Genomic DNA, 25,048 nt, shown 5'->3' with positions numbered 1-25,048 from the left:
AATTTTAGAATTATAGAATTTTAGAATTTTTGAATTTTAGAATTTTAGCAATTTAGAATTTTAGATTTTTTTTTCTTAGATAAAAAGTGTAAGAAGTTTACAAAATTACTTTCTAATAATTTATTTATAAAAGATGCATACATTTATTTACAAATAACTTACCGAACCGCGGGTTCAGACAAGCGTCAGAAATTTGCGATATCTCATTATTTTTTTAATCCTTTCGACTGAGATGCTTTTCCGTGCCTTGTTGGGTTGATGCCGTGCCATCGTGAGATGTACTTCCTTTTGAGCGGGCAACATGTGTTTCCATCCGTCTTTCCAGATCTTCTTCTGTCCTCCCGTTCTTGGTCATGACGCGGCAAACTCGGGTTTCTTCGTCTTCCCGGAACAACACACACTCCGCTGAACCAGCTTACCTCCACCCGCCAACCCGGGGTTCTTCCGTCTTCCCGGGACAGCACACACGCCGCTGGTCCAGATAATTTCCTTCGACAAACCTGGATTTTTTTCGTCCTCCCGGGACAACACACACAAACCGCTTCTCCGACAAACCCGGGTTTATTTTCCATCCTCACACAAACACACCGCTGGACCTGTTTACCTTCACCCGCCAACCCGGGTTTATTCCGTCCTCCTGGGACAACACACAAGCTGCTGGTCCAGCTAGCCTCCTCCAATAAACCCTGGGGTTTTCCGTCCTCCAGGACAACACACAAACGCCAACCCGTGTTTCTTCCGTCCTCCCGCCGCTGGTTCAGCTAATCTCCTCCGACAAACCCGGGTTTCTTCCGTCTTCACACACCGCTGGACCAGCTTACCTTCATCCGCCAACCCGGGTTGCTGGACCAGCTTACCTCCAACGTTCACGGTGGGACGCGGCAAACCCGGGTTTCTTCCCGGGACATCACACACAAACTGCTGGACCAGCGGTAGTTGGACACTCCCCCAAACATTCCACTCGCGGAGCGACCGACCGACCGACCTGTAATCGCGGAATTTGAACCGACATCCGACCGTAATCGCGAAACAAACAGCTGTTACCAAAACAAACATATGCAACAAATCAAACTGCGTGCAACAAAACAATCGGCGTGCAACAAAACATATTTAGAAAAGATGCACAGTAGAAACGGTTTTTTGTTTTAGGAATTTCAAATCGTTCAATGCAAATTTGCAAAAAATATTGTAATATTGTGTGTAATGTTATCAAAACCTATAGATTTCATTATCATTGACTAGAAAGCATTTTTGCAAAAAGTTGTTGGTGATAAAGTTGAAGTATTGGACTGTTTTTTATTTTTTGACCATCTTTTTTTCAGCTTTTTATACTGTGCATGCAACAAACGCCGTGCCAGGCATGGATGCCGGTACGCCCGGGACTGTCCGGAATCAGACTTTCAACTTCCTTCTTACTTTTGGCCACTTTGGGAGGAATTTCCGGGGAAATCCGGATACCAATCGATTCCTTGAAATGTCCCCAAGTGATTCAATATGTTTTGAGCGTGGTTTATGCAGTGTACATGGTGGTGCGAAGCATCGAAAATAATTTTTTTTTCGGTTTCCATACAAACAGCAGTTTTTCATTCAAACATCTTGAGTTCTGCTTATTTTTTGAAAAAACTATTTGATAAATTTCATCAATTTTGGTCTCATTAGCTTCGTGAATCATTTTTCAACAAAATGAGTCAATATGGAAGTTCTAGATGTAACCGGGTTGAAGATATATCAATTTCGGTAAAAAAAAACCAGGGGGGGGAAATACGATTTAGGTGGTACCTTAACCCCTTCCCGCCAAGACCAAAATCGAGATTTTTTTTGGTTTTTCTACATTACTCGCAATTGGATCAACCGAATTTGATGAAAATTTTATGTTGATAAGATAACATTCTATTTAAACTAATGCAGGTTGAACCAGGTTAAACTAATGCATGGTTGCAGAGAAATTTGATTTTGAAGACAAAAATAAGTGCTCTCTGAGCGTTAGGGGGTTAATATTATATTCCTTTGAAATTATTGGCAACATATCAATAAATTACCTAAAATCCTCGGGTAGTTGCAATTCAACTATCGATTCCCGGGAAATTGAAAATCTCGAAGTACGAAGTTAATCTCACGCGTGTTCCCAAATCCCTAAAAATGTAAAATATTCAAAATATGCATCCAAAATCTCCTATTTGCCCTGGTGTCTTAATGGGCAAAAGTCGATCATTTTACCCCAACGGTAGCAGTGTAAGCAGTGTAAGGCTCCATGGTGGATGCAATGTGGATGTGGATGTGGATGCAAGATTTAAACCAAGGAAAGTGAAGAAGACTTGAATTGAATTTTCAATGAATTAATAATATATATATTTCCTTGAATTATAAAATAATCAATAACATCTTTGTTCATAAAATTAAATACAAAAAAACTGTTGAAACTGGTTCAACATTTATTCACAGTAATCCAACGTTTTGATAAATGTAACTGCTGAGCAAAACTGCGTCCACCAGTATTGGTTTTCTCCTTGTAACATTTCGTCGACAAAACAATTAACATACTCGATTGTAGATAACAAATTCGGCGGATTTGTCTGAAATATATAAATGTAATTTATTCATATTCTGTTACCTGAATGTAAACATTGTCAAAATTACTTGTATAATAACATAAATCAATACAGGTATTATGTCGTCAGCAGCAACGGGTTTATCGGATCCCATGGACAAAAGACTTATCAAGCTTTTTATACACCTACGATCAAATTTAATAGTAAACGAAAGTGCAGCAAATATCATGTTTGATTGCTTACTTGATAACGCATGCCACTTTTTCTTGTGGCGTTTTGTAGGCCGAAATGTACGAAAGTTGTCGCTGAGCAAATGGCCAAGGAGCTTCATTCAAATAAACAGCAGATATGCGAAGCTGAACATGTGACGGCGTTATATTTGTCAGTCTGTTAATGTGCTCCGATAAAACTCTATGAAAAGAAAATAATCAAAATACATTAAATTCAACGAGAAACGAAAAATTCCGTGCATTGTTTTCACTCTTCATATGAAAGAGATTTCAATCTTGTCGTGCTACCTTGACACACCCTGAAAATTATTGTAATTGCGACAAAGGGCAAAGGGATTTCAGGTCAGAACGCGTTTGATACACGCACATGCCCGTCTACCGTAAACATTTGTACCGTAAACTGGGGTCAATCGGGACACATGGTGCGAATTAGGACAGCATTTTTAACCATGTTGGAGCACAATATTTTGATTTTTCTGGTTGGTTTCGGTTAGAACAGACACAGGCCAACATAATGTGTACGTTCATTTCCAAATTTAAAAGCTTTAAGTGCTCTAAAAACTGCTGTCCCTATTCAGACTAGTCCCGATTCACCCCAGATTAAGGCAATTATAACTCGGGACTCCGGCAACCAAATTAAACCAAACTTCGGGACAATGCACAGAATGGTTAACCAAACAATACGTGTTTGGTATTGTTTACATTGAGTGCCTTATTTTTTGTTTATTCAAGGTCAAACATTATAACGCCACGGCGTGTTTTCTAGAACAAACTTATCAGAAAAAGATAGTCATCGCTACTTTCAAATGTGTCTTAAAGGAAATTTTCTCAGCTTTCCAATGCTTCTAAGAGCGAAATGTTTCATCGGGAAATTTCTAAGATATCTCTATTTTAAGTTTTTTGGTTTTAAATTCCTTGATTATTTATTGGAAATTTTATACTACCAGTTCAGAAAACTTATCAAATGATGTGTTTCATGTGTCATTTACTCATCAAAATGTGCAAAATAAGACAAGAAACAACTTTGTAGAAGGTTGCAAACCGCTAAACATTTTGAAAATTATGTTTTTACCGAATTTTTGAATATGTGGGATTTATTTAGAAATTAAAATCATAAAACAATGTAAAAATATATATTTTACAAGAATTATTAGATTATTACATATTTTTTGTGTACAAAAATCACGTGTCTGCTCTGATTTAGCTTGTTCAACCGAAACTTTGGCAGGTTTGTGATTGTTAATGGTATTATTGAATTTTAATGAATAAATTTGATATTTTGTTATGCAAACATTAACCAGGAACATAAATACAAATATGATTTAAAATCGAAAATGTACTACATATTACTGTTGCAAGCTTCAAAAGTCATATTTTCATGAGTTTAAAATAAAGAAAAAAAAATAAAATGTTTTCTGTTGAACATGCACTTAAAAGTAGCAATAATACTCGAGTCTTCCAATTCAGAATGCTGAAAACACCGTCACAAACTTTTTTTTAAATATTATTTTAACAAAAAAAAATCAAACAGAAACTTTCTTTCGCAACTATTTAAACAAAAATCAATAAATATTTTTTTAAAGATGAGATCGAAGATGAGAGTCTTATAAACTTCTAAAATATCTTGGGAGTCTTGCGGGAGCCTCACAGAGGGAGAGCGAAAGAAAAAACGTGCGTGTCGTTTCGAGTCAACGTTAAGAATGAAATTTATTAAACTATGGTTTTGACAGGTGGTAGGGCTGTCATTTCTCTCTGTGTGTAAGTGATGTTGAACTGCAGGGCTGTGCCCATTTGAACACTCCTCCTCAACTTCACTACACTTCCCTTAACTTAAAAAATAAATAAAACTGTAATGTACTGTCGTTCGATTGAATTCTTCGTCATGGCCTCACGTTCCTACTTCACCGGACTTTTCCCGAACATTTTCTCCTACATCTCCTCCAGAATCATCATTTATCTCCTCCTGAATCGTCACTGATTTCTGAGATCCTCGTCAAAAAACACTTATTCCTTCGAACCACTCAACCGTACAAGCACCTCCTCGGGCGGAGAATCCGCCCATTTCATCGAAGCGGTCGATCCGGCTGATCTTCTTGGGCTCTGCTTCTGGTTGCTGAACGGCAGCCGATGATTCTGCCCTTCAAAAACATCGCGCCTGCCTCTGATCTTACCGAGTCGATACAGACCGCTGATTCTTGCCGCGCTAGCAATCACCCTATCGCCGTACGTCAGCTCACAATTTCCACCGTTGAAGGTCGTCATAACTCCTTTGGTCGACAGCTTTCCGACTGAGATCAAACTTCCTTGCAGCTCCGGCACAAACATCACATCGGTCAGCGTAATGTTCACCGTTTTCCCACGATCATCGATGCTCTCGATCGGACAGTCTCCGATTCCTGCGGTGCGCAATTTTCGACCGTCAGCAGTTGTTATCACTGAACGCGCACTTCCGTCAAATCTTACAAACGCATTCCTATCACTTGTCATGTGTGATGATGCACCTGAATCGACAATCCACGACTTGGAGCCGATTCCTCCGCTGGCCACAAGAAGAGTGATTTCTTCAGATCTGGTTTCGGTTGCCTTCAAAGCCTTCTGTGTGTGCTTCTTCCTTCTGTCCTCTTCCTCATCTTCCGTCGAATATTCCTCACAATCTACCTTCCGATGGCCCGGTTTGCCGCAGTGGTAACAGATCAACACTTTCCGGCGAGCGACACGCACCTTCAGCGCCTTCTCCTCCGCTTCGTAGGTTGACTTGTAGTTGGCTGCTTCGTCGATCAACTTCTCCTTCACCAAAGCGAGCGTAAGGTCTTTCTCGTCGCGGGCACCGAGTGCCATGATCAACGGCCGGAAAGTTGACGGAAGTCCACGCAGCATCAGCGCCACCTTGACGCACTCATCCATCTTTATTCCAGCATTGTCCAGCCGGCCGTACAACTTCTCGAACTCCCCGATGTACGTCTCCATGTTGTCGCCGTCCTGGAAGCTCTGGTTGGCGATCTGGATGATGGTGGTGACCTTCTGCTCAAGAGACAGTTTGCTGTGATGCCTCTTGAGTGCATCCCACGTCTCCTTCGCCGTCAGCTTATCTTCGATGACAGAACGTTGGTTTTTCTCCACCAGCAACTGGATCGTGGTAAGGGCCTTTTCATCTCCAGCCGTCCACGCTTCCGACACCGGATTTGGGGCTTCTCCCGGATCCACGTATTTCCACAATTTCTCGCGTCGCAAAAAAGCCTTCACTTCAAACGCCCAATCCTTGTAGTTCGAACTACCGAGCTTTTCAATCCGTGCAAACTCCATCGCGATCTCCAGCAACACTTTTCACGAGCAAAATCTTTGCCTCCACGCGATTCTACGTTCAAACTTTCCGCGAAAAACGATCACCACCGAAATTCTAACCTCAATTCCGCTCGGGGGCTCGGCCTGGGCCCATAACCTCTTGGGAGTCTTGCGGGAGCCTCACAGAGGGAGAGCGAAAGAAAAAACGTGCGTGTCGTTTCGAGTCAACGTTAAGAATGAAATTTATTAAACTATGGTTTTGACAGGTGGTAGGGCTGTCATTTCTCTCTGTGTGTAAGTGATGTTGAACTGCAGGGCTGTGCCCATTTGAACAAAATATTGGTAAATCCTTGATCATTTAATACATAAAAACTAAAACAATCATTTCATACTAATGAAAAGTATTTCTCCTTAAGCTTGCAACGGTAGTTTGCAGTTTAATTTCGAGTATTAAACATGTTTTGTATCTATGCAACTGGTTAATGTTTGATTGAGGAAATATGATATTTATTCATAAAAATCTTGTAATATCCTATCAATCTCCAACCTGTAAAAAATTCGGTTGTAGCAGCAAATTTCAAGCTGAATCAGAGCAGACCGGGTCCGGTGGCGCAGTGGTTAGCGTGGTAGCCTCTCACCCCAGTATGGCCTGGGTTCAATCCCAGACGGACCCGGTGGCATTTTTCGAGATGAGATTTGCCTGATCACGCCTTCTATCGGATGGGGAAGTAAAACGTCGGTCCATTAGCGTAAAAGAGGTTTTGAGTGACTCACCACACATAACCTTCGGACGCCTAGAAATGAGTAGAAACTTGCAACAGAGCCCACAAAAGACCCGGGGGTCGTTAAAGTGGATTGCTTTGCTTTTGCGGTGTTATTTTTACACAACAATTATGTAATAATCTATTTGTTCTTGTGAAAATAATATTTTAATGCGGTTTTATGATTTCAATTTCTAAATAAATTCCACATATTCAAAAATTCTGGTTAAACTTCATTTTCAAAATGTTTAGCGGTTTGCAACCTTCTACAAAGTTGTTTCTTGTCTTATTTTGCACATTTTGATGAGTAAATGACACATGAAACACATCATTTGTTTCCTGGACTGTTATTTAAAAGTTTCCAATAAATGATGAAGGATTTTAAAACAAATAACTTAAAATAGAGATATCTCAGAAATTTCCCGATGAAACATTTCGCTCTTAGAAGCATTGAAAAGCTGAGAAAATTTTCTATAAGACACTTTTGAAAGTAGTGATGACTATTTTTTCTCCTTAAGGTTGCCCAGAAAACACGCCGTGAACGCGTTTTTCTCGGAACGTCAAAAAGCGTCGTTCGACAAATTAGCACGACATCGTCGACTTGTGTATGTTCTACTCATATAAGCTTTAAAGTTAAACGATTAATAGTAATCTTTAAAAACATACCTGTCTCGGGAAAGGTCGCCATCTTCATTGGGAAACATAACCGAATAATAGAGTCTATGTAGTAAAATGCACTCCATACACCTTCTTGCTTCAATTGTTTGCCAATCTGTAAGGCAACTCAGAACTGCATCACATTCTAGGTTTAGCATCATAGTGTTCATGAATTCATGCAAAAGATCTATTTTTTCATCGACAATCGTGAGTTTTATGAATTCTTCGCAGAATTGGCTCACAATCTGTTCTTTTTTTTCCAGGAACATCTTCACGCTGACCATTAGAATGTGATGCACCGAAATGTGACTTTCTGTTTCAAGCTGTCTGTTGAACGATTCTAGTACATCTATTGTCGACAGCATTGCTTGCCGGCAGTTCATAAGATATTGCGTATATGCTTGTCGGATAAGCATATCATTCTGCAATTGCTTCAACAGGTGCTCCTGAGATTCAAAATCAAACGAATCCATGCACCGAAACAGTTCGGAAATACACGTCAATTGCTGTAGGTTGTGATTGCTCAATGCTTGACTTTGTAGAACTCTAAGATACATCAGTAAAGGTGAAACAGAATCATCCTAAAAGTAAAACCATTACAATTATAGATAGGTAAACAATAAAATTACTCCAATCATTACGCTGTACGGTTCAAAGCTGCAAGAAAAAATCTCAGTACTCGAAAGTACGACTCGAAGCTTCTTTTTTGCAGCAGAAAAAGTTGTTGAATATCCAGAAACAACCTGCTCTTCATTTTTTCTGAAATCGAAAACAAAGTATGTAGGACTACCGAATCCACCGCTGAGCTTTTTAAAATAGGGCTGCGGAGTCGAAGCCGGAATCGATGAAGTCGGCACTTTTGAGAACTCGGAGTGCTCACCTGAGGTCGATTTCTCCATTTTTGCTTTTCGATGAACTGGAATTGTTGCTTGTGGAATCGGACGTAGCTGTTTCTGAGGAGGAGGATGTTTTCCGCCGATACTTGGAAAGAATGTCCTCTGTAGTATCAGTAGGTATTAAAACCTCATTCGAGTTATTAGCCATCGAAGTACACGAGCTTGAAGGGTAAGCATCACAGTTTGTCATTGAAATAAAGTGTCCATTATTGTTGTAACTAAACCGCAACTTATTGTTCACATTGACACTGCGACGATTTTTGAATCCAAGTTTTATTTTGGTAAAAAAACCGTTGGTCGTCTTAAAGCCGTCTGATGATCGGTTTATTTCCAATGCAGAGCTTGTATTAGCTGGAATAAAATATATGGATGACGTTAGTAAAAAAGCAAAACCCCGCTAGTTTGGCTCTTTGAGCTGCCTAATTTTCCGGGTGGTATTGGTTAAAACGTATCCAGATTTACGGACAGTACCCACTGAGAATTTTGGCTCGAGCCTCGAGTCGATCTGGCTCGAGATCGAGCCTGAATCGAGTCGAGGCTCGAGCCAAAATTCTCAGTAGGTACTTGAGCGCAAGAAGGCCCCAAAGTTCTAACACTGAGTATAACACTCGGATAGTACGTATTACAGCAAATATTGATAGAGCAGTTCCAATTCAAACCCGGAATTTTTCTGGAAGTTTTGTACCCGACCCTCTCCGATTTCAATGAAACTTTGAAAACATGTAATGCTATTCTTATATAAGGAATTTCATTCTGTAATTTAAAAATTACTGTTTCTCGAAGCCGTTGCATCGTATCAAAAAGTGGTCAAAGACAAACCGAGAACGCCGAGTTACCCAGAGCGCTGTAAAATGTAAACTGCTTAATCTCGAACTTCTTACAGTAAGACGTGACGTTGCCAAGGCGACTTCGGTTCAGCTCTCCTTCGTTTGTCCATCCATCGATTGTCCTGCCGTTTTGCAAATGGTCAACATAAGGTCTATTCCCGTGCTGCAGAATTCTGCAATTCTGCACGAAATCGGCAGCAGTGCGTTCCCTTACTTTTCTGCAACAAAAGTTACAGTATGGCCCATAAAAAATGCGACATTGTTATTAGGTGGGAATCGGGCCTATTTTCACTATTTACGATGTAGGATCCAAACAAACAAATAATGCATTGAAAACCTTTTCCTTAACTTTAAAAAATGTCACAGAACATTTAAACTTAAAATTCTCAAATTTGCTCCCAGCCCAGGTCATATAAAGGAAAAATGACTTTTCTTTGTTGGTCGATCTGAAGAGCCACTTGTGAGGGAGCGGTCGTGGCTGAATGGTTACGATGTTCGCTTTATAAGCGAATGGTTCTGGGTTCGATACCCATCTGCTCCCAACGAGAAAGTTCTGGACTCATTGAATTTGGAATTAATGGAAAATCATGAAAAAGCTCACGGCGGGGTTCGATCCCCTGTCCTTAGGATTGGCAAGCAAAATGCTTTCCACTTAACCGTGGAGCATTGGTAGCTTGAGGAGGAATTAGACTGGTATAGTTGAATCCAAGAATCGGACAAAAAATCAAATTGAATGCAAGTTGAACATCAGAACTCAAACAAGATTGCATGCAAGATTGCAAGCGCAGTTGAAATTGAATCTAAAAATACCTCGCTATAAATAGCCTGGGCGACTGATAGAATTCATCCAATAAGCGATGAGAAGAATTGAAAGCTTTCCCATTAGAAATGAGAACACACGAAGAATTCGAACAACAATGCAAACGGTCGTTACCACTCGCCTAGGGTGGCTCCTCAGACCATTCACCTTCCCAAAAACCGTCCAACTCCAAGCGAAACTTACTTGAGGATACCGTGGAGATTTTCCCTTAATACTCTGAAAAAAGTGGAGCATCAACACTTCCCGTCTTCCAAATCCCCTATCCTTGTCCCTGGTGTGCGGTGGAGATGGGAGCGGCCGGCAATGGACGGCTGCCATGGTGGTGAGAATCTGGTTCAGGTGGAATTGGTTCTATTCCCAATTATCGATTCCTAGGCAACTTGGACTTAGACAATCATCACATCACATGGCGAAAATCCAGTCTGCAATCCGCTAAAATCACCGTCTCCTAGCGAAGCGAAGCGATCTGAAGAGCCACTTGTGAATTTTTGTATGGATTAAAAAGTAAACAGCCTCCAAGGTTATTATTTTTGAGACGTGTAAAAATTAATTTCATCGAATTTTTCGCATTTTTTTAACTACTTCTACTAAAACAGTGAAGTTTTGAAAAATATCCCGATACTGAAAATGCTTTAATTTTAGGAGTTTTTGGAGCCTAGGAAAAAAAATAATGCAACAAATGATGGCAATTGACTTTAACAGATGCCCTGATATGACTTTTAACAGTATCCAGGTTTTTAAGCGAAGATGGCGTTCGAATCGAGGGGCAGTTCACTCCGCGTTAGAAAAAAAAAATGCACCAGAACAAGCTCGAAATTCTAAAACGCTACGCAAGGCGATGATTTTTTTCACAACGCCGCGAGAAGGCAAGATAAGGCCAGCTAAGGCGCGTTAGCGCTCGTAGGGCGGCTTGCTTCTGCTCGAATGAAGTGCTGCGAGAAATCGATCTTGCAACCTTGCCATCACAGATCGAGCAGTTTTTCCTCGATTTTGGCAACACGGTGTTTGTTTTTATTTTTTCAAGCAGTTTGATTGTCAAAAGTAAAAAATCAAAAACAAAAAAACAAGCAGAATTATTTTTTGTGTTTTTTTCTGCCCGGAGCTTTGACCACTGCCGGAGGTACTGGAGCAAGTGTCAGGAAAGCAGTCGAGGTTGCAGCAGCCGCCGGATGTTTGCATTCGGCTGAAGAATTGTGTTTCGCCAAGGTGCGGAAACTGAGACGTTCGGACGGACATTGGATGCGCACACAGAAGTCGGGGGATTTGTTGTCAGCAAGTTGCCGTTGATGGAAAAGGGTGATGCCACCCGGTAGATGTTGGGCCGGAAGAGAGGAGGAAGGCAGGACGATGAGAGCTGAAAGCGGTTGATTGTGCAGCGGCACTTCGTGACGAGATTTTCGATTCCTTTGGAGAAACTGTTCCCAGAGCAAACGGCGTTGACCAGGGCGTCACATTACAACGCGAATTCTGTTATTTGGTGGAGGTGGATAAAGGGTACGAAAAGAAAAGCTTTACCTCTATAAGACCTAACATTATTCTTTTTTGCAGTTCTGATCTGATGAACTTGAAACCTTTCTCGAAGGCACAAACAGAACAACAAATTTTCCAACCGTCTTTCCACGTTTCTTGTCCATCGCGGCTACGTCAACTCTACCTGTGCCATCAAGTATCGCGGCACACCCAGGCGGAGAGTGACGAAAAACACAAAGATGTCGAATTCATGCCGGTAAGGTGCGGGTTCCGGCGCAGAACTTGGTTTGCGGTCGTCGGCGTTTGATGACCTGGGTGATAACAGGCAGTGTGGGTGCTCATCGCGTTTGGCTTAGTTCAGTAGGATCCGGTTGGGCAGATCAACAAGGATTAGCTCGTTCCGCCCCGGTCCCGGCGCTGATCCGCTTCGAGTCGGAAGCAGCTGCGAAATTCAGAAACTAAAATTAATTTTGAAACACGTATAGTAAATTGTAAAAAAATATTATAATGAATAAAATATACAAGGGGAAGGGTTTGGGAAAGGCTGCTTAAATAGGAAACGGTTCTGAAAGGAGGGGTTTTCCCTCCTCCCGGTATGATGACCGTTGCTAGTATCTACGCGAAGATCTTCCACACCAACGTTATGATTTGGTCACTCTTCATGTGTTCGCTAGCATTTTCAGCATCGTCCGGAATGGCGAGAAGTAACGTAACAGATGTGACAGACGATCTCCATGATGTGGTCCATGGCGAAGAAATGAGTGTGCCGTTTCAGATCGGTCCATAAATGGCAGCTGCGAACATTCTTACTGGGCCGTTTCGGGAAGGATTATTTGACACCGCTACCAGACATTGAGAAAACGAACTGCCGAAAGATCTGGTGCATCAGGAAGTTATGCTTGAGCATTCAGGATTGAGTAGGTGGGATCAAGTGTAGGGCTTGTTTTCCTCGTGGGTTAGCAGGTTCCGGTTGAGGTTCGTCCGGGTGGGGAAGATGTCGTTAACTTTTTCAAGTTCGAGCCGGGTGTTTTTCGGTGTGCGACGTTTTGGTATAGTTTGGGCAACTTCCAGAATGTCGGATTGGGAGCAATGAATCTTGTACTCTTCGTCACTTTCGTGACCGATTCGTCCATCGGCGCAACCGGCTCTCTTCTCTAGCTTGACCAAACAATGTACCTCCTGGATGACCGCGACGACCCATCACTTTTCCAACTACCATCATCAGGGGTGTTATTGGGCCGGGGGTGAGATTGGGTAATACAAATTTAAGCATTTTTGTATGACCCAATCTCAGACAAAATGTCACCCATGATGACGGTACTGTTTCAGCTCCGGATTTCCTAATCGCTGTTCAACCTACTGCTTGCCCGGAATCGTACACATCGACACGGATTCGGAGAATGGACCACGGTCTTGCGCTAGGTCGGAAGGAACGAGATTCTGCCGAGAGATATTCTGCTGTGAAAATCAACAACTTGATAACCGGTTTCGGAAAGTGGGTTCTGGCAAGGCTATTGTGTAAATTTAGTCGGTTTCTTCAGATAACCATCTAAATATTTATTTTTATTCAAAATTTAAAACAGCCCGATTAAATTTACAGCTAGAACTGTCAGTTGCACTTGACAGTTCTCGTTGTCAAAAAAATCGAGCAGTTTGACGTGCAACCGCTTCGGAAGGCTAACCAAAAGGAGTGCTAACGCGCGTTAAGGCTTGAAAAGGAACACAAAAGGAGGACAGTCTTTAAAAAGGAAGTAGCGAACCCAGAAAGGTGCAAAAAGAAACTTAAACGCTCGACAAAGGCGGAAGTGAGCTACCCCTCGGTTCGAATGTTGAACGTCCGAAATGTCAAAATCGCGCAGTAGCACCAACATTAGAAAAAAAATGCGGCTGTCATGCCATGGCACACTTTTTTCGTAATGTTGGTACCACTGCGTGATTTTGACATTTCGGGCGTTCACCATTCGAACGCCAGTTTCGCTTAAAAAGCTGGATAGAGCCGTTGGGCACATTTCAGAGCCATCGACATAGGTTTTAAGTTATTAATTTATTTAGACCGAATCACTCAAGATGATAACCCAAATTGCATTTTCCTCTAAAATGACTAATTCTATCAAAATTTGAGCACGAGAGGTGTGTGAAGAAGGGAGTAACTGTGTTGCTGGAAGCATGAGAAGGATGCGGCTGGCCAGGCGAAAGGTGAAACATGCTGGACGGCGATTCTGTGCCACCTCGTCGCTCGATGACCCTGACCCGGGTGAGACCGTTCTATTTTATGTTGTATGTTTTGACACTCTCCTTGAGTGGTGTTGGTGGAGAGATTGAGGCAGGTGTGTGTAGTGTTTGTATGTGTTTGAGTAATGTGGCAAGAAAAGAGATGCTAGTCGTTTTTGTTTTTTGTTTACACCGAGGAAATTTGTTGGTTGTAATGCTTCACAGCAAAAAATCCGATGGTAAAATCGCATGCAAAAAGCATGCACATCACCTTTGTGAGCAAACGCATGTAATATTGTATGAGAAAACGTGTACACAAAAAAGCATGTACAAAAGAAAAATAAATAAATTTTGCACACTCCAAAAATAACATCAATCTGTTGAGAGTCATATCGAGATTACCAAGTCCGCGCCCCAACCGTCTCGGCTATCTCACCGCCTTGTAAATGATATGTCCAACGCCGATGTAGCAGTAGGTTTCCCGTACGTCGTATACTGAATTAACTGTATACGTTGTATGGGGAACGTACAGCTACATCGGTGTTGATCCAGCTAATTTCATAGCGGCGAGATAGCCGAGACGGTTGGGGCGCGGACTTGGTAATATCTGGATGTGACTCTCAACAGATTGATGTTATTTTTGGGCTGTGCAAAATTTATTTATTTTTCTTTTGTACATGCTTTTTGTGTACACGTTTTCTCATACAATATTACATGCTTTTGCTCACAAAGGTGATGTGCATGCTTTTGCATGCGATTTTACACAGATTTTTTTTACTGTGTACACAAAAATGGTTTCTATAGGCCTAGGATAACATGTCTACAAAGTTTCATTGAAATCGGAGAGGGTCGGGGACAAAAGTACCAGAAAAATACCTGATTTGAGCTGAAATTGCTCTCATTCAAAACAATAAAATCTTGCCTTAGAAACTAACTGCTTTTTACAGTAGATGCTAATGAATAATCATCTATTCAAAACTGATTTTGTCATTTGATTTTCTGATCTCAGCTGTCAAAATCAAATAAAGGAAAAAAAATGTCAGCTTAAACAATTCGTCATTTAAACTAACTGAAATATACTGACCTACCGGTTTCGTTTATCAGTTGTTTCAAATGACGTAAAAATTTTCAAAAACCGATGATGGGAGTCGATTCTCCAGACAATTTTACATAAAAGGTTCATATTGACCAATGTTCTAAGTCCAATCCTTGTGAAGATACAGTGGCTTTAAAAATAAAAATGTTGAAAAAACAGGGGTTTTCGAATTTTTTTTGGGACATTTCTACAGTATGTAAAAAAAGTATTTACACCCCTTGGGCACTATGTACATATTGTGATGAAACATCTAAACAATTTAATGTTGACAGAAACCTAGTACTACGTTTTGTTCAGAAACTCATGCCAGACATTTTGCTACAAAAAGCTCATGAAAAGATGATTTCTATAAAAAGTTATATAACAAATACTATTACGAAAATAAAAAAGGTGCAAAAAAAGTTTGTACACCTTTCGAAAAATTAACATAAATAATGTTATTTGTTGACAAATCACCATAAATCCAGTCTCCCAACTCCAAATAGGCATCTTTGACTGATTAAAAAAATAATTTGGATTGAATATAAAGTTTACTAACTACTTAGTATAAAAGTTTATATAACTCTGGAAATTCTATATAAAACTTATCTTAACTTAATTTTGAAATCTTCTAATTCAACTAAATGTCAATATATTACCATAGAATTGCTAAATAAACATTTTGGAGTGAGTAGAACACCGTTTTGGGGGTATTTGTATCGATAGAATAGATTTTTCGTTGGAATTTCGTACCAACCCGGAATTACGTCGTCGGAAAATCCGCCGGCATCTGAACCGGTCCACAATTCACAAGTCAACCTATGTGGCATCAGAAAGGGCATAAAATTTCCGATCTTTTGATACCCATACATCCAGGTTTTCTATAAAACCCACGTTTTTAAATACCTAAGCAAAAACGTTGTTATGGTTTCGTTTGAGCAACCTGTCAAAAATGTATGGAATTTCGTAATTTTTGTTCTCGTGGATCAAACTTACTTTTTGCCCAGGTATTTTAAAACGTAGGTTTTAAAGAAAACCTAGATGTTTGGGTATCAAAAGATCGGAAATTTTATGCCCTTTCCGATTCCACATAGGTTGACTTGTGAATTGTGGACCGGTTCGGATGCCGGCGGATTTTCCGACGACGTAATTCCGGGTTGGTACGAAATTCCAACGAAAAATCTATTCTAGCGATACAAAGACCCCCAAAACGGTGTTATACCCACTCCAAAATGTTTATTTAGCAATTCTATGGTAATATATTGACATTTAGTTGAATTAGAAGATTTCAAAATTAAGTTAAGATAAGTTTTATATAGAATTTCCAGAGTTATATAAACTTTTATACTAAGTAGTTAGTAAACTTTATATTCAATCCAAATTATTTTTTTAATCAGTCAAAGATGCCTATTTGGAGTTGGGAGACTGGATTTATGGTGATTTGTCAACAAATAACATTATTTATGTAAATTTTTCGAAAGGTGTACAAACTTTTTTTGCACCTTTTTTATTTTCGTAATAGTATTTGTTATATAACTTTTTATAGAAATCATCTTTTCATGAGCTTTTTGTAGCAAAATGTCTGGCATGAGTTTCTGAACAAAACGTAGTACTAGGTTTCTGTCAACATTAAATTGTTTAGATGTTTCATCACAATATGTACATAGTGCCCAAGGGGTGTAAATACTTTTTTTACATACTGTATATGCTTATGATAACATGTCTTCAAAGTTTCATTGAAATCGGAGAGGGTCGGGCACAAAAGTACCAGAAAAAAATCCTGATTTAAGCTGGAATTGCTCGATACTGATATTGATAAATGGTACTGTTGTCATACCTGCACCGCTCCGACTGTTTTTATCTGCAGAAGAATCGAAACTTATACTTTTAGTAATGGTTCCGGGCATGGCTTTTCCATTGAATCTGGTTACCGAGGAGTTTAAACTTGTTGGATTCAAAGTGTCCATTCTGTTTTGTTGTTCTCCGCTTTGAGATGAAGAATCATTTTCGAAATGTAACAGCGGCTCATTTACCGCTGACTGGCCCATTTTGGCGTGACTTGATGAAGCCGCTTCCAATTCAGAATCTGCGCTCTTGCGGTAATTTGTGTTGTTTTCGTGCAGACCATTGTTGGAACGAAATGATAAATCTTTTCCAAGAAATTCATCCTCATAATTGAATGAGCTGGAAAAGTTTCCCAAATAGTCCATCATTCCGTTTCGCCGGGAGTCAAACTTGGCATTCCGATGCTCTGACGATAGTCTTCGATGCTCAACGGATGACAATTCATCATCCATACTATTAGTTAAAATATCAGCATTGTTTTGAAGAGTAACATCACAGTGAGTGTTGTTGTTTAGATTGTTGTGTACATTGGAAGATGAAAAGCTATAATCGGCGACATCGGAGAAGGGATTGATTAATTTTACATTAGTGCGAACAACATCGTTTGTTGCTCCTCCTCGATTTTTGGACTTTGTATCATCACTTAAAGCGTTATAATCATTTGGATCATTACTCTTTGAGTTGTTGAAGTTTTTATCTCTAACCATGAGTAACTTGGAATTAATCGTTTTATCAATACTGTGTGATCGTAAGGTGATTTCGTTTACATAACTCTTAACTGTGCGAGCTTTGTTTTCTTTGTTACTGCTGGAAGTAGATGGTTTTTGACGATTATGTGGAACAGATGACTGAATGCAGTTCAAATACTGCGACGATTCTTCGTGGGTGTGATTGTCTCGTGCGTTTAGCGTTAAATCCAGACTGGATCCTCGTTCACTTGATGTTCTTGGTGTGTGCACAACTGTAGGCTCGAGTTTGTTCGATGTAGACGGAATATCATCTCGCGCAATGGAATCTGTTGTATCCGAACGAGTTGTCACGCTTTGGCTGTCTTCAGTATCCATAACAGCGTCGGTGCTCCATGCTGATTCCGATTGAGTTTCCAAATCAACGGTGCTCAAGCGAAGCTGTCCAAAAGAGTTTGTTAATGGTGTGTAGTTTTGATCTCCAGGTATGATGGGAGTAGTTGGGATGAGAGGAGTTGAAAAGTTACGATCGTTTGCCTCAAGTGCTTCAGAATCCGATGCAAGAACGTCGGTACTCCACGTGTCAGAAATGATGGAAATTGTTTCATCTCCTTCGATGAGTTTTTTTATTTCAAATTTACAGAATTTATCTTCTATATCCGAGCGAGTTTTGTTTAAAATTTTGGTCATCTGAGGTGTAGCAAACTGTTGCACTTCATTACCACCTTCGGTTACTTGAGACGATGGTGTATCACGGCCAGATATATTTGGTGTTCCTCTGCCGGACACGTTTGCAGATATCATATCCGATAGATTGTCGTTGTAGTTCTGGTCGGCCTCCTCGAGCTCTAGTGAACTGGCCACTGAATGATTACTGTGAGCTTCACTCACGGCTTCTAAATTATCCGACGTATTCCCTATTGATGCATCGTCCTGATGCAATGCGAAATTTTTATGTTTTTCTCTGTTAGTACGTTCGTTGTTATCCGTCTTGTTTTGGTTGCTTTGAAGGCTCATTTGTTCGACAAACGGCTCTGCGAATCCATCATTCAACATTTTCCCCGGAATATTGTTGAGTAATTCCTCTTCAGACAACAATTTTCCATCGTCATCATCAGTTATCGGCATTATAAATACTGTTCCTTTATCATCGAAGCTATTGATTGTAGTTTCCTTTTTGCTGTTCTCGCTCGATGAATGCAGCGGTGAATTACTCAAACTTCTCGTTTTCGAGACGCGTCCCTTGAGTTTTGCTTTAGGTTTGACTCCGTTAGAGCTGGTGGAAAACATATCGAGGGAAATATTTTGCTGTTCCTGGATTGTTTCTGCTAGATTGGGTAGCTGGTCGAGTATGGGTTTTAGCTTGCTTATTTCTTCGGATGGAAGTTTTAAATGTTCTCCTTCTGTGCCGTATTTTAACAAATCCCTGAAATTAATCAACTCTCCGAGTGTTGCAAGAACCATTTTGTTTCCAACCATGTTTTGATGTTGCATCATGTTTTCAAAGTTTCCTGAGTACTCTTGCTGGTAGAGTTTTTTCAGCAAATTATTAACGCATTGTTTATCCAACTTATCAATCAAATCTCCTAGTTTTGCATCTATTGGTTGAAATTCAATGAGCGCAAGTGATTGTAGAATTTGTCCAATTTGAATGAGATTAAATCGAGTATTTTCCGATATTGGCGCATCAATAATTCCGTACATATGTGGACTGAGAATAGCCGGGCATATAAAGTTAGTGAAAATCATGTCAGTTAAAATTATGTGAACATCAACGTTTGGTATTTTTGCCTCAGTTAAAAAGTGATACATAGATTGAATTAACGTGCGAAACGGAAACATGTACCAGCCTTCCTTCATAGATTGAATAAACTTGGATATTAGAATACTCAGTTTGTCAACTATCTCTGAAGTGTACTTTTGCAAATTTTCCGAAAATTCGATGGACGATTTTGCTCCAAACATTTTTACACTATCTGACATTTTTTGCATAGCTAAAATCTTCTCTGCATCAACTTCTAGTTTGATTTCGTCATGCATCAGCACCGACATGATCGGTTCGAACAGGATGGTCTTAAGAAAAAGCTTCGCAGAAAAAGATGACTCGTGGTATTTTTGATAAAGCCTAGCAAAAGAAGACGATCCTGCTCGTAGTAATCTTCGTGGATTGTCACTGGTGACGATCTGCATTTCTATCAGTGCCTGGAGCAATTTGATCATTAACTCAGCATCTTTGGGATGGATTATGCTACCGTAAAGACCATTGACAATAAACGCAGTTAATGTATCCATGTCAAACATTGTATCCTCAACACGATCGGCTAATGTCAAGCAGTGTGCCAATGCTCTAGGAGACTCGTATACTAATTTGATCAGTTCAACAAATCCCATGATATGCGCATATTTTATGACCTTGCACTGGTGTATATCGACGAATTTGGTATGTTTTAACATATTCACCCGCTGACATGATACTGTAGGGCCACAATCTGACTTGGCTACAATTAAATTATTTAAAATTTGACGCTGATGGGCGCATATCCATGTAATCTGAAAAGTGAATGAGAAGTATTATTGTAATTATCAATAAAGCACTGCACATCACAAACCTGTAAGATTTCGCTGGAAGCTTTTTTATATGTTTCGTGTAAAGCGAGAAAGCTTCTTTGTTCATTTGCGATGAATAAATTCTCCCGACGTAGCGATTTGGCTAGCTCTGCTATCGTCCAAAAACCATCTATAATCCTCGGCTGCATTTCCGAACCGTGATAATGTTATTTTGTTTTCTGATCGATAATAATTTCTTTTAAGAGATGATTCTTTATCGCTCATGCACACTCGCTTAGATGTGCTATTACACACTTAAAAAGACTAGCTCTTCTCGCTTCCTCATTGACGTTTTAAACTCAGTTTACACATCCATTCAGAAACGTTTGTGAATACCCATATTGACTGGGCAGCCCGCCGGCGGTTCGCGCCAAACCGCTCTGGCGATCCGCCTGCGTTTATTTTGGCGGACCACGGGCGACCCGCAGGCGGATAAAATTTTCAACAATCATTTTTTGTGTGGTTTGGTTGAGCGTTTACTATGAATACAAAGAGACGAGTTGTTCCTTTTAATTCTGCTATATATTTTTAATATCTTGACAGATACGTATTTCGTCTACTACTTGCAGACTTCATCAGTGTTCTGTTTTCGACTGAAGGTTCATCGCTGGTGTATCCGTATTTGTAGTTACCCACATTGACTGGGCAGCCCGCCGGCGGACCGCCAAACCGCTCTGGCGATCCGTCAGCGTTTGATTTGGCGGACCACGGGCGACCCGCTGCACAGCAAAAAATCCGATGGTAAAATCGCATGCAAAAGCATGCACATCACCTTCGTCAACATAAACACTTAATATTACACACTGCATGTACATTTTTTGCAAACACAAAAAAAGTTGCAACCAACGGGATTCAAACCCAGCAACAATATTAAGGACTGGCGCCTTAGCCCACTCGGCCATCAGACCGATGAATAGCTGTAAGGATAAACACATGTATGAGCTTGACATTTTGGTCAAGTAGGTTTCCCATACTGATGGGCTACATATTTCAGGGTGTAAAATTACATAAAATTGTATAAAATGATGCAATATTTATTTTACACCCAGGCCTTTTACACGCAGCTGGATCACTACTTTTTTAGCTGTGGATACTTAGCAGTTCCCCAGAAATGAAATCTAAAGTTTTTTACAATTATTTTTATTTATTATTTCTAAGAGGGAAAGCTTTTTCAAAATAAGTTCAATTTTCATATCCTCTATCGAGCATAGCAACTCTCATAATCTGTTTTTTTAAGTCCCTAGGGTAATTTCGCTGTATCAAGCTAATTTTCTTTTTTGATGTCAATAAGTCATTTTGTGTTTCACGTCATCCTCAATATTCAATTATATTTTAAGAAAAAACACTCTGTCAATCATTGTAAAGTTAAGGTCCACCAATTGAGAACATTCTGATTTTCCTGATAACTGTAAATATTTCTTCAATGAATATTAACAGTTGACCTTAAAAAGGAAAAAAAACAAGCTTAAATTGTTGTTTTGAGTCGTTGTTTATCGTATTGCAAATATCCCGATACTGGGAAATTATATGGGTCATTCCTTCCCAAGTGACCACGCGTCCAACATCGACCTTCACCAATTCTGCTCATATTTGGCATGGGGGTTGTTTTTGCCCCAAAAACAAAGAATCCAAAGTTTGGTGACATTTGGTCTACCCCCGCGCCCGTGGCACCCCCCTCTTTTTCTGAGATTTTTGAAAAACCTCATTTTTAAAATGCATTTTGCTAAGAGAAAAGTTTACAAAACGTGAACTTTTGGGTATGCATATTTGAAGATTTTTTGACGTAGAATCGAATGGCGTACTCAAAATTTACGTACAGTGTTGCCAGATATGAAAATTTTGAGCTTTAAGTTTTAAAATGTTTTTTTTAACCCTTTGGACGAGCACTTACGGAAAAACTGACAATTGCATTCGATTACTGAGAGTTTTTACATTAAATTCAATCAAAACCTCAGGGTCAGGGATGGAATAATCGCAAAAAAATCAATTTCGCTTGCGAACTTTCTTCACCCGCGAAAGAGAGAGGAGGCAAATCACGCAAAAGAAAATCGCTACCGAACTTCTCCAAGAAAATCAATCTGCTGATGATTTTTGGTGAATTTCCTTGTCAGCACCACTTAAAAGTATTTATTTCACTTTGTTTACACACATTGCCCATCTACAAAATGTGACAGGTCATTTTTCGACGTGTGACGTTACACTTGCAAGTGTAGTAGTGATAAAGATGATCCGCCGAATAATCAAGATGATGATTTTTTTAGATTTATTCTACCGATCTTTCGTGCGCGAGAGAGGAGAGCCAAGCTCCCTTCGGATTTTTTCTCTTGATGAACGTCCAATGATTTTCTTTTGATGATGATTATTCCATCGCTGCTCAGGGTAAAATGAATATTTCTTGAGATATCACATATTTAAGTTGGAAAGCTCTGTATTGCACAGCAAATGTTTTACTTACCCAAGTAACCAAACAGCACTAAAACAAATCACTGTTCAGCACTAAAAGCGCTTTTACAGCTGCGAGCTAATGCTAAAGAGTTTTGACATCTGCATGAAAAGCGCTTTTGCAGCTGATTTGCAGCTAATTTTGGACTTTATATTTCTGATTTCCAGCTGGCCCCTACTGTTGTTGTTCCACCCCTGCAAAATGTCAACAAAGTTGAGAGAGGCAAAAATATTGCTCTCTCACACTCTTCTCTAAATTCTATTTTTAGTTTGTTTACCATGTTACCAACTCAGCTGACCGAGCGAAGAAGCCGATTTATTTGATTGAACTTGCTTTGTTGGGGATGTGATGCCAGATTCCAGAAGTGGTTTACTGATGGTTCCTGCGCCCGTGTCGTCACGCCTGTTTGGGGAATGTTCAAACGTTGTGATTGGACTGTTTCAATTACTGCTACTTATCATAAGTAACTCTCGTAATCATGATAGCAAAGTCTTTGTCTAAATTTGTGTCACTCGAAGCCATGAGTAATTATGTTTCTTTGAGAGATAAGAACATTAAACAATTTGATCAGGCTCAAACACATTTATTCATGAATTGTATTCAAGTATTGCACAGTTATCCAAGCTGTTCAGAACACTTTATCTTGAACCTGCAGCAGGAGCACCACGACCACGCCATGACCGCTTCCAAAGTCGGATGAATCAGCTTAGAAATTGTTAATTTTTAAAACACCTTTCCAGCCAATGTCCGAAGAATGAATGATATTCCCTCACCCTCAGCGTAGATCCCACTTTGAAGTTCCAATCCTTGATTTTGATGATGATGATGAAATTACGAACGAGCGAGCGAGAGTTGTGCATCATTTTGTTTCTCTTCTCGCTCACTCTCGCACTCGCTCCCAAAATTCTATCAGTGGTGCCAGTTTTTCAAAGAAAAATCAGAACAGTGTTGCCAGCGTTTGCTTCAAATCAGCTCTATTCCAGCTTTTATTAGAGCAGTTGTTTTAGAGCTGATTTGCTATCACCTTAGCTGTTTTATAGCTGATTAGCTGGTGCATGCCGTTTACCAACTAATTTATGATTTCTTTTAGTGCAGGATGGTTACTTGGGTAACCATCAATTTTCAACAATACATTGCGTGAGAGCATAGTAGGCCTTGAAAAATGAATATTCTTTTTGCCTTTCTTACTAAAGAAAGGTATAGGTTTTACTTTAAGCCAGGACGTCATTTCCATCGTCGTAAATATGTCGATTCAGCATGAATTTTAATCGGAAAAATCGTCAAAAAATCACACTGCATCGATTTTTGACGCTCTATCGATTCACCTTGACAGAACTCGTCTATCTTCAACCCTCGAATTTTGAGAAAATAAATTCCGTGGAGTTCGAGTGATGTCCGTGTGTGGTAAAATTTTTGCCAAATTTTGTGTCACGTAATCCTCGGCTCTCCTATTTTCGATTCTGATTGTTAAAAGTGCATTTGAAAGCTGGTGTGCTGAACAAGGGTCATTTTGAGACCGAATTTCGAAATATCCATCTGTTTTCGGATGCGGCCAGACTTTTCAACAAAATACACAGTTTTCAAATGAAAATATGGTCAAAATTTTTCATTTTCATATATTTTATTTATCTCAAAACTTGCATTTTTCTAGCTCTACAACCTCCCAAATTTTCATCCAGATCCATAATCTGGTTCTGGAGTTAGAGCCGTTTGATTAACCTACCAAAAGAAAAAAAATCCCTAAAAAAAGGTAAAAGCCCACCTGGTGACCTTCGCCAACACTTTTTATTTCTGATTTTATCCGAAATTTTTTTCTACATTCATTGTACAGACCATGAGTGAGCATCTGAAACAAATTTGACATCTATCGGCAATCCGGATCAATTTTTAGAGCGATTTACTTTTTGCCTTTCTTACTAAAGAAAGGTATAGGTTTTACTTTAAGCCAGGACGTCATTTCCATCGTCGTAAATATGTCGATTCAGCATGAATTTTAATCGGAAAAATCGTCAAAAAATCACACTGCATCGATTTTTGACGCTCTATCGATTCACCTTGACAGAACTCGTCTATCTTCAACCCTCGAATTTTGAGAAAATAAATTCCGTGGAGTTCGAGTGATGTCCTCGTGTGGTAAAATTTTTGCCAAATTTTGTGTCACGTAATCCTCGGCTCTCCTATTTTCGATTCTGATTGTTAAAAGTGCATTTGAAAGCTGGTGTGCTGAACAAGGGTCATTTTGAGACCGAATTTCGAAATATCCATCTGTTTTCGGATGCGGCCAGACTTTTCAACAAAATACACAGTTTTCAAATGAAAATATGGTCAAAATTTTTCATTTTCATATATTTTATTTATCTCAAAACTTGCATTTTTCTAGCTCTACAACCTCCCAAATTTTCATCCAGATCCATAATCTGGTTCTGGAGTTAGAGCCGTTTGATTAACCTACCAAAAGAAAAAAAATCCCTAAAAAAAGGTAAAAGCCCACCTGGTGACCTTCGCCAACACTTTTTATTTCTGATTTTATCCGAAATTTTTTTCTACATTCATTGTACAGACCATGAGTGAGCATCTGAAACAAATTTGACATCTATCGGCAATCCGGATCAATTTTTAGAGCGATTTACTTTTTGCCTTTCTTACTAAAGAAAGGTATAGGTTTTACTTTAAGCCAGGACGTCATTTC

At 39.7% G+C, this 25,048-nt stretch overlaps 1 protein-coding gene across 1 annotated transcript; it reads right to left on the bottom strand.

Annotated features, from left to right (window-relative positions):
- Nucleotides 1-2,320: 2,320 nt before the first annotated feature.
- Nucleotides 2,321-20,217, bottom strand: LOC120426956 (receptor-mediated endocytosis protein 6 homolog). Its single transcript, XM_039591780.2, has 8 exons — nucleotides 19,919-20,217; nucleotides 16,616-19,859; nucleotides 8,360-8,726; nucleotides 8,121-8,238; nucleotides 7,489-8,060; nucleotides 2,793-2,960; nucleotides 2,638-2,734; nucleotides 2,321-2,573 (listed from the first exon to the last, which is right to left on the bottom strand). Exons 1-8 carry the CDS (start codon nucleotides 20,063-20,065, stop codon nucleotides 2,433-2,435), a joined length of 4,854 nt encoding a protein of 1,617 aa, XP_039447714.1. The 5' UTR covers nucleotides 20,066-20,217; the 3' UTR covers nucleotides 2,321-2,432.
- Nucleotides 20,218-25,048: the final 4,831 nt, after the last annotated feature.

Source organism: Culex pipiens, chromosome 1 (genome assembly GCF_016801865.2).
Source record: "Culex pipiens pallens isolate TS chromosome 1, TS_CPP_V2, whole genome shotgun sequence".
Classification (NCBI taxonomy): Eukaryota; Metazoa; Arthropoda; class Insecta; order Diptera; family Culicidae; genus Culex; species Culex pipiens.
Note: the sequence above shows the minus strand (reverse complement) of the source record. Positions and strands in the feature narration are given on the sequence as shown.

What these genes read in the sequence shown, in the direction of transcription:
- LOC120426956 (XM_039591780.2), bottom strand. Translation starts at nt 20,065, where the DNA reads ATGCAGCCGAGGATTATAGATGGTTTTTGGACGATAGCAGAGCTAGCC. An exon ending in AATGGAGAAATCGACCTCAG is followed by an intron (nt 8,239 to 8,359) that starts GTGAGCACTCCG and finishes TTTCGATTTCAG; the next exon opens with AAAAAATGAAGAGCAGGTTG. An exon ending in GCAGCTTTGAACCGTACAGC is followed by an intron (nt 8,061 to 8,120) that starts GTAATGATTGGA and finishes TTTTACTTTTAG; the next exon opens with GATGATTCTGTTTCACCTTT.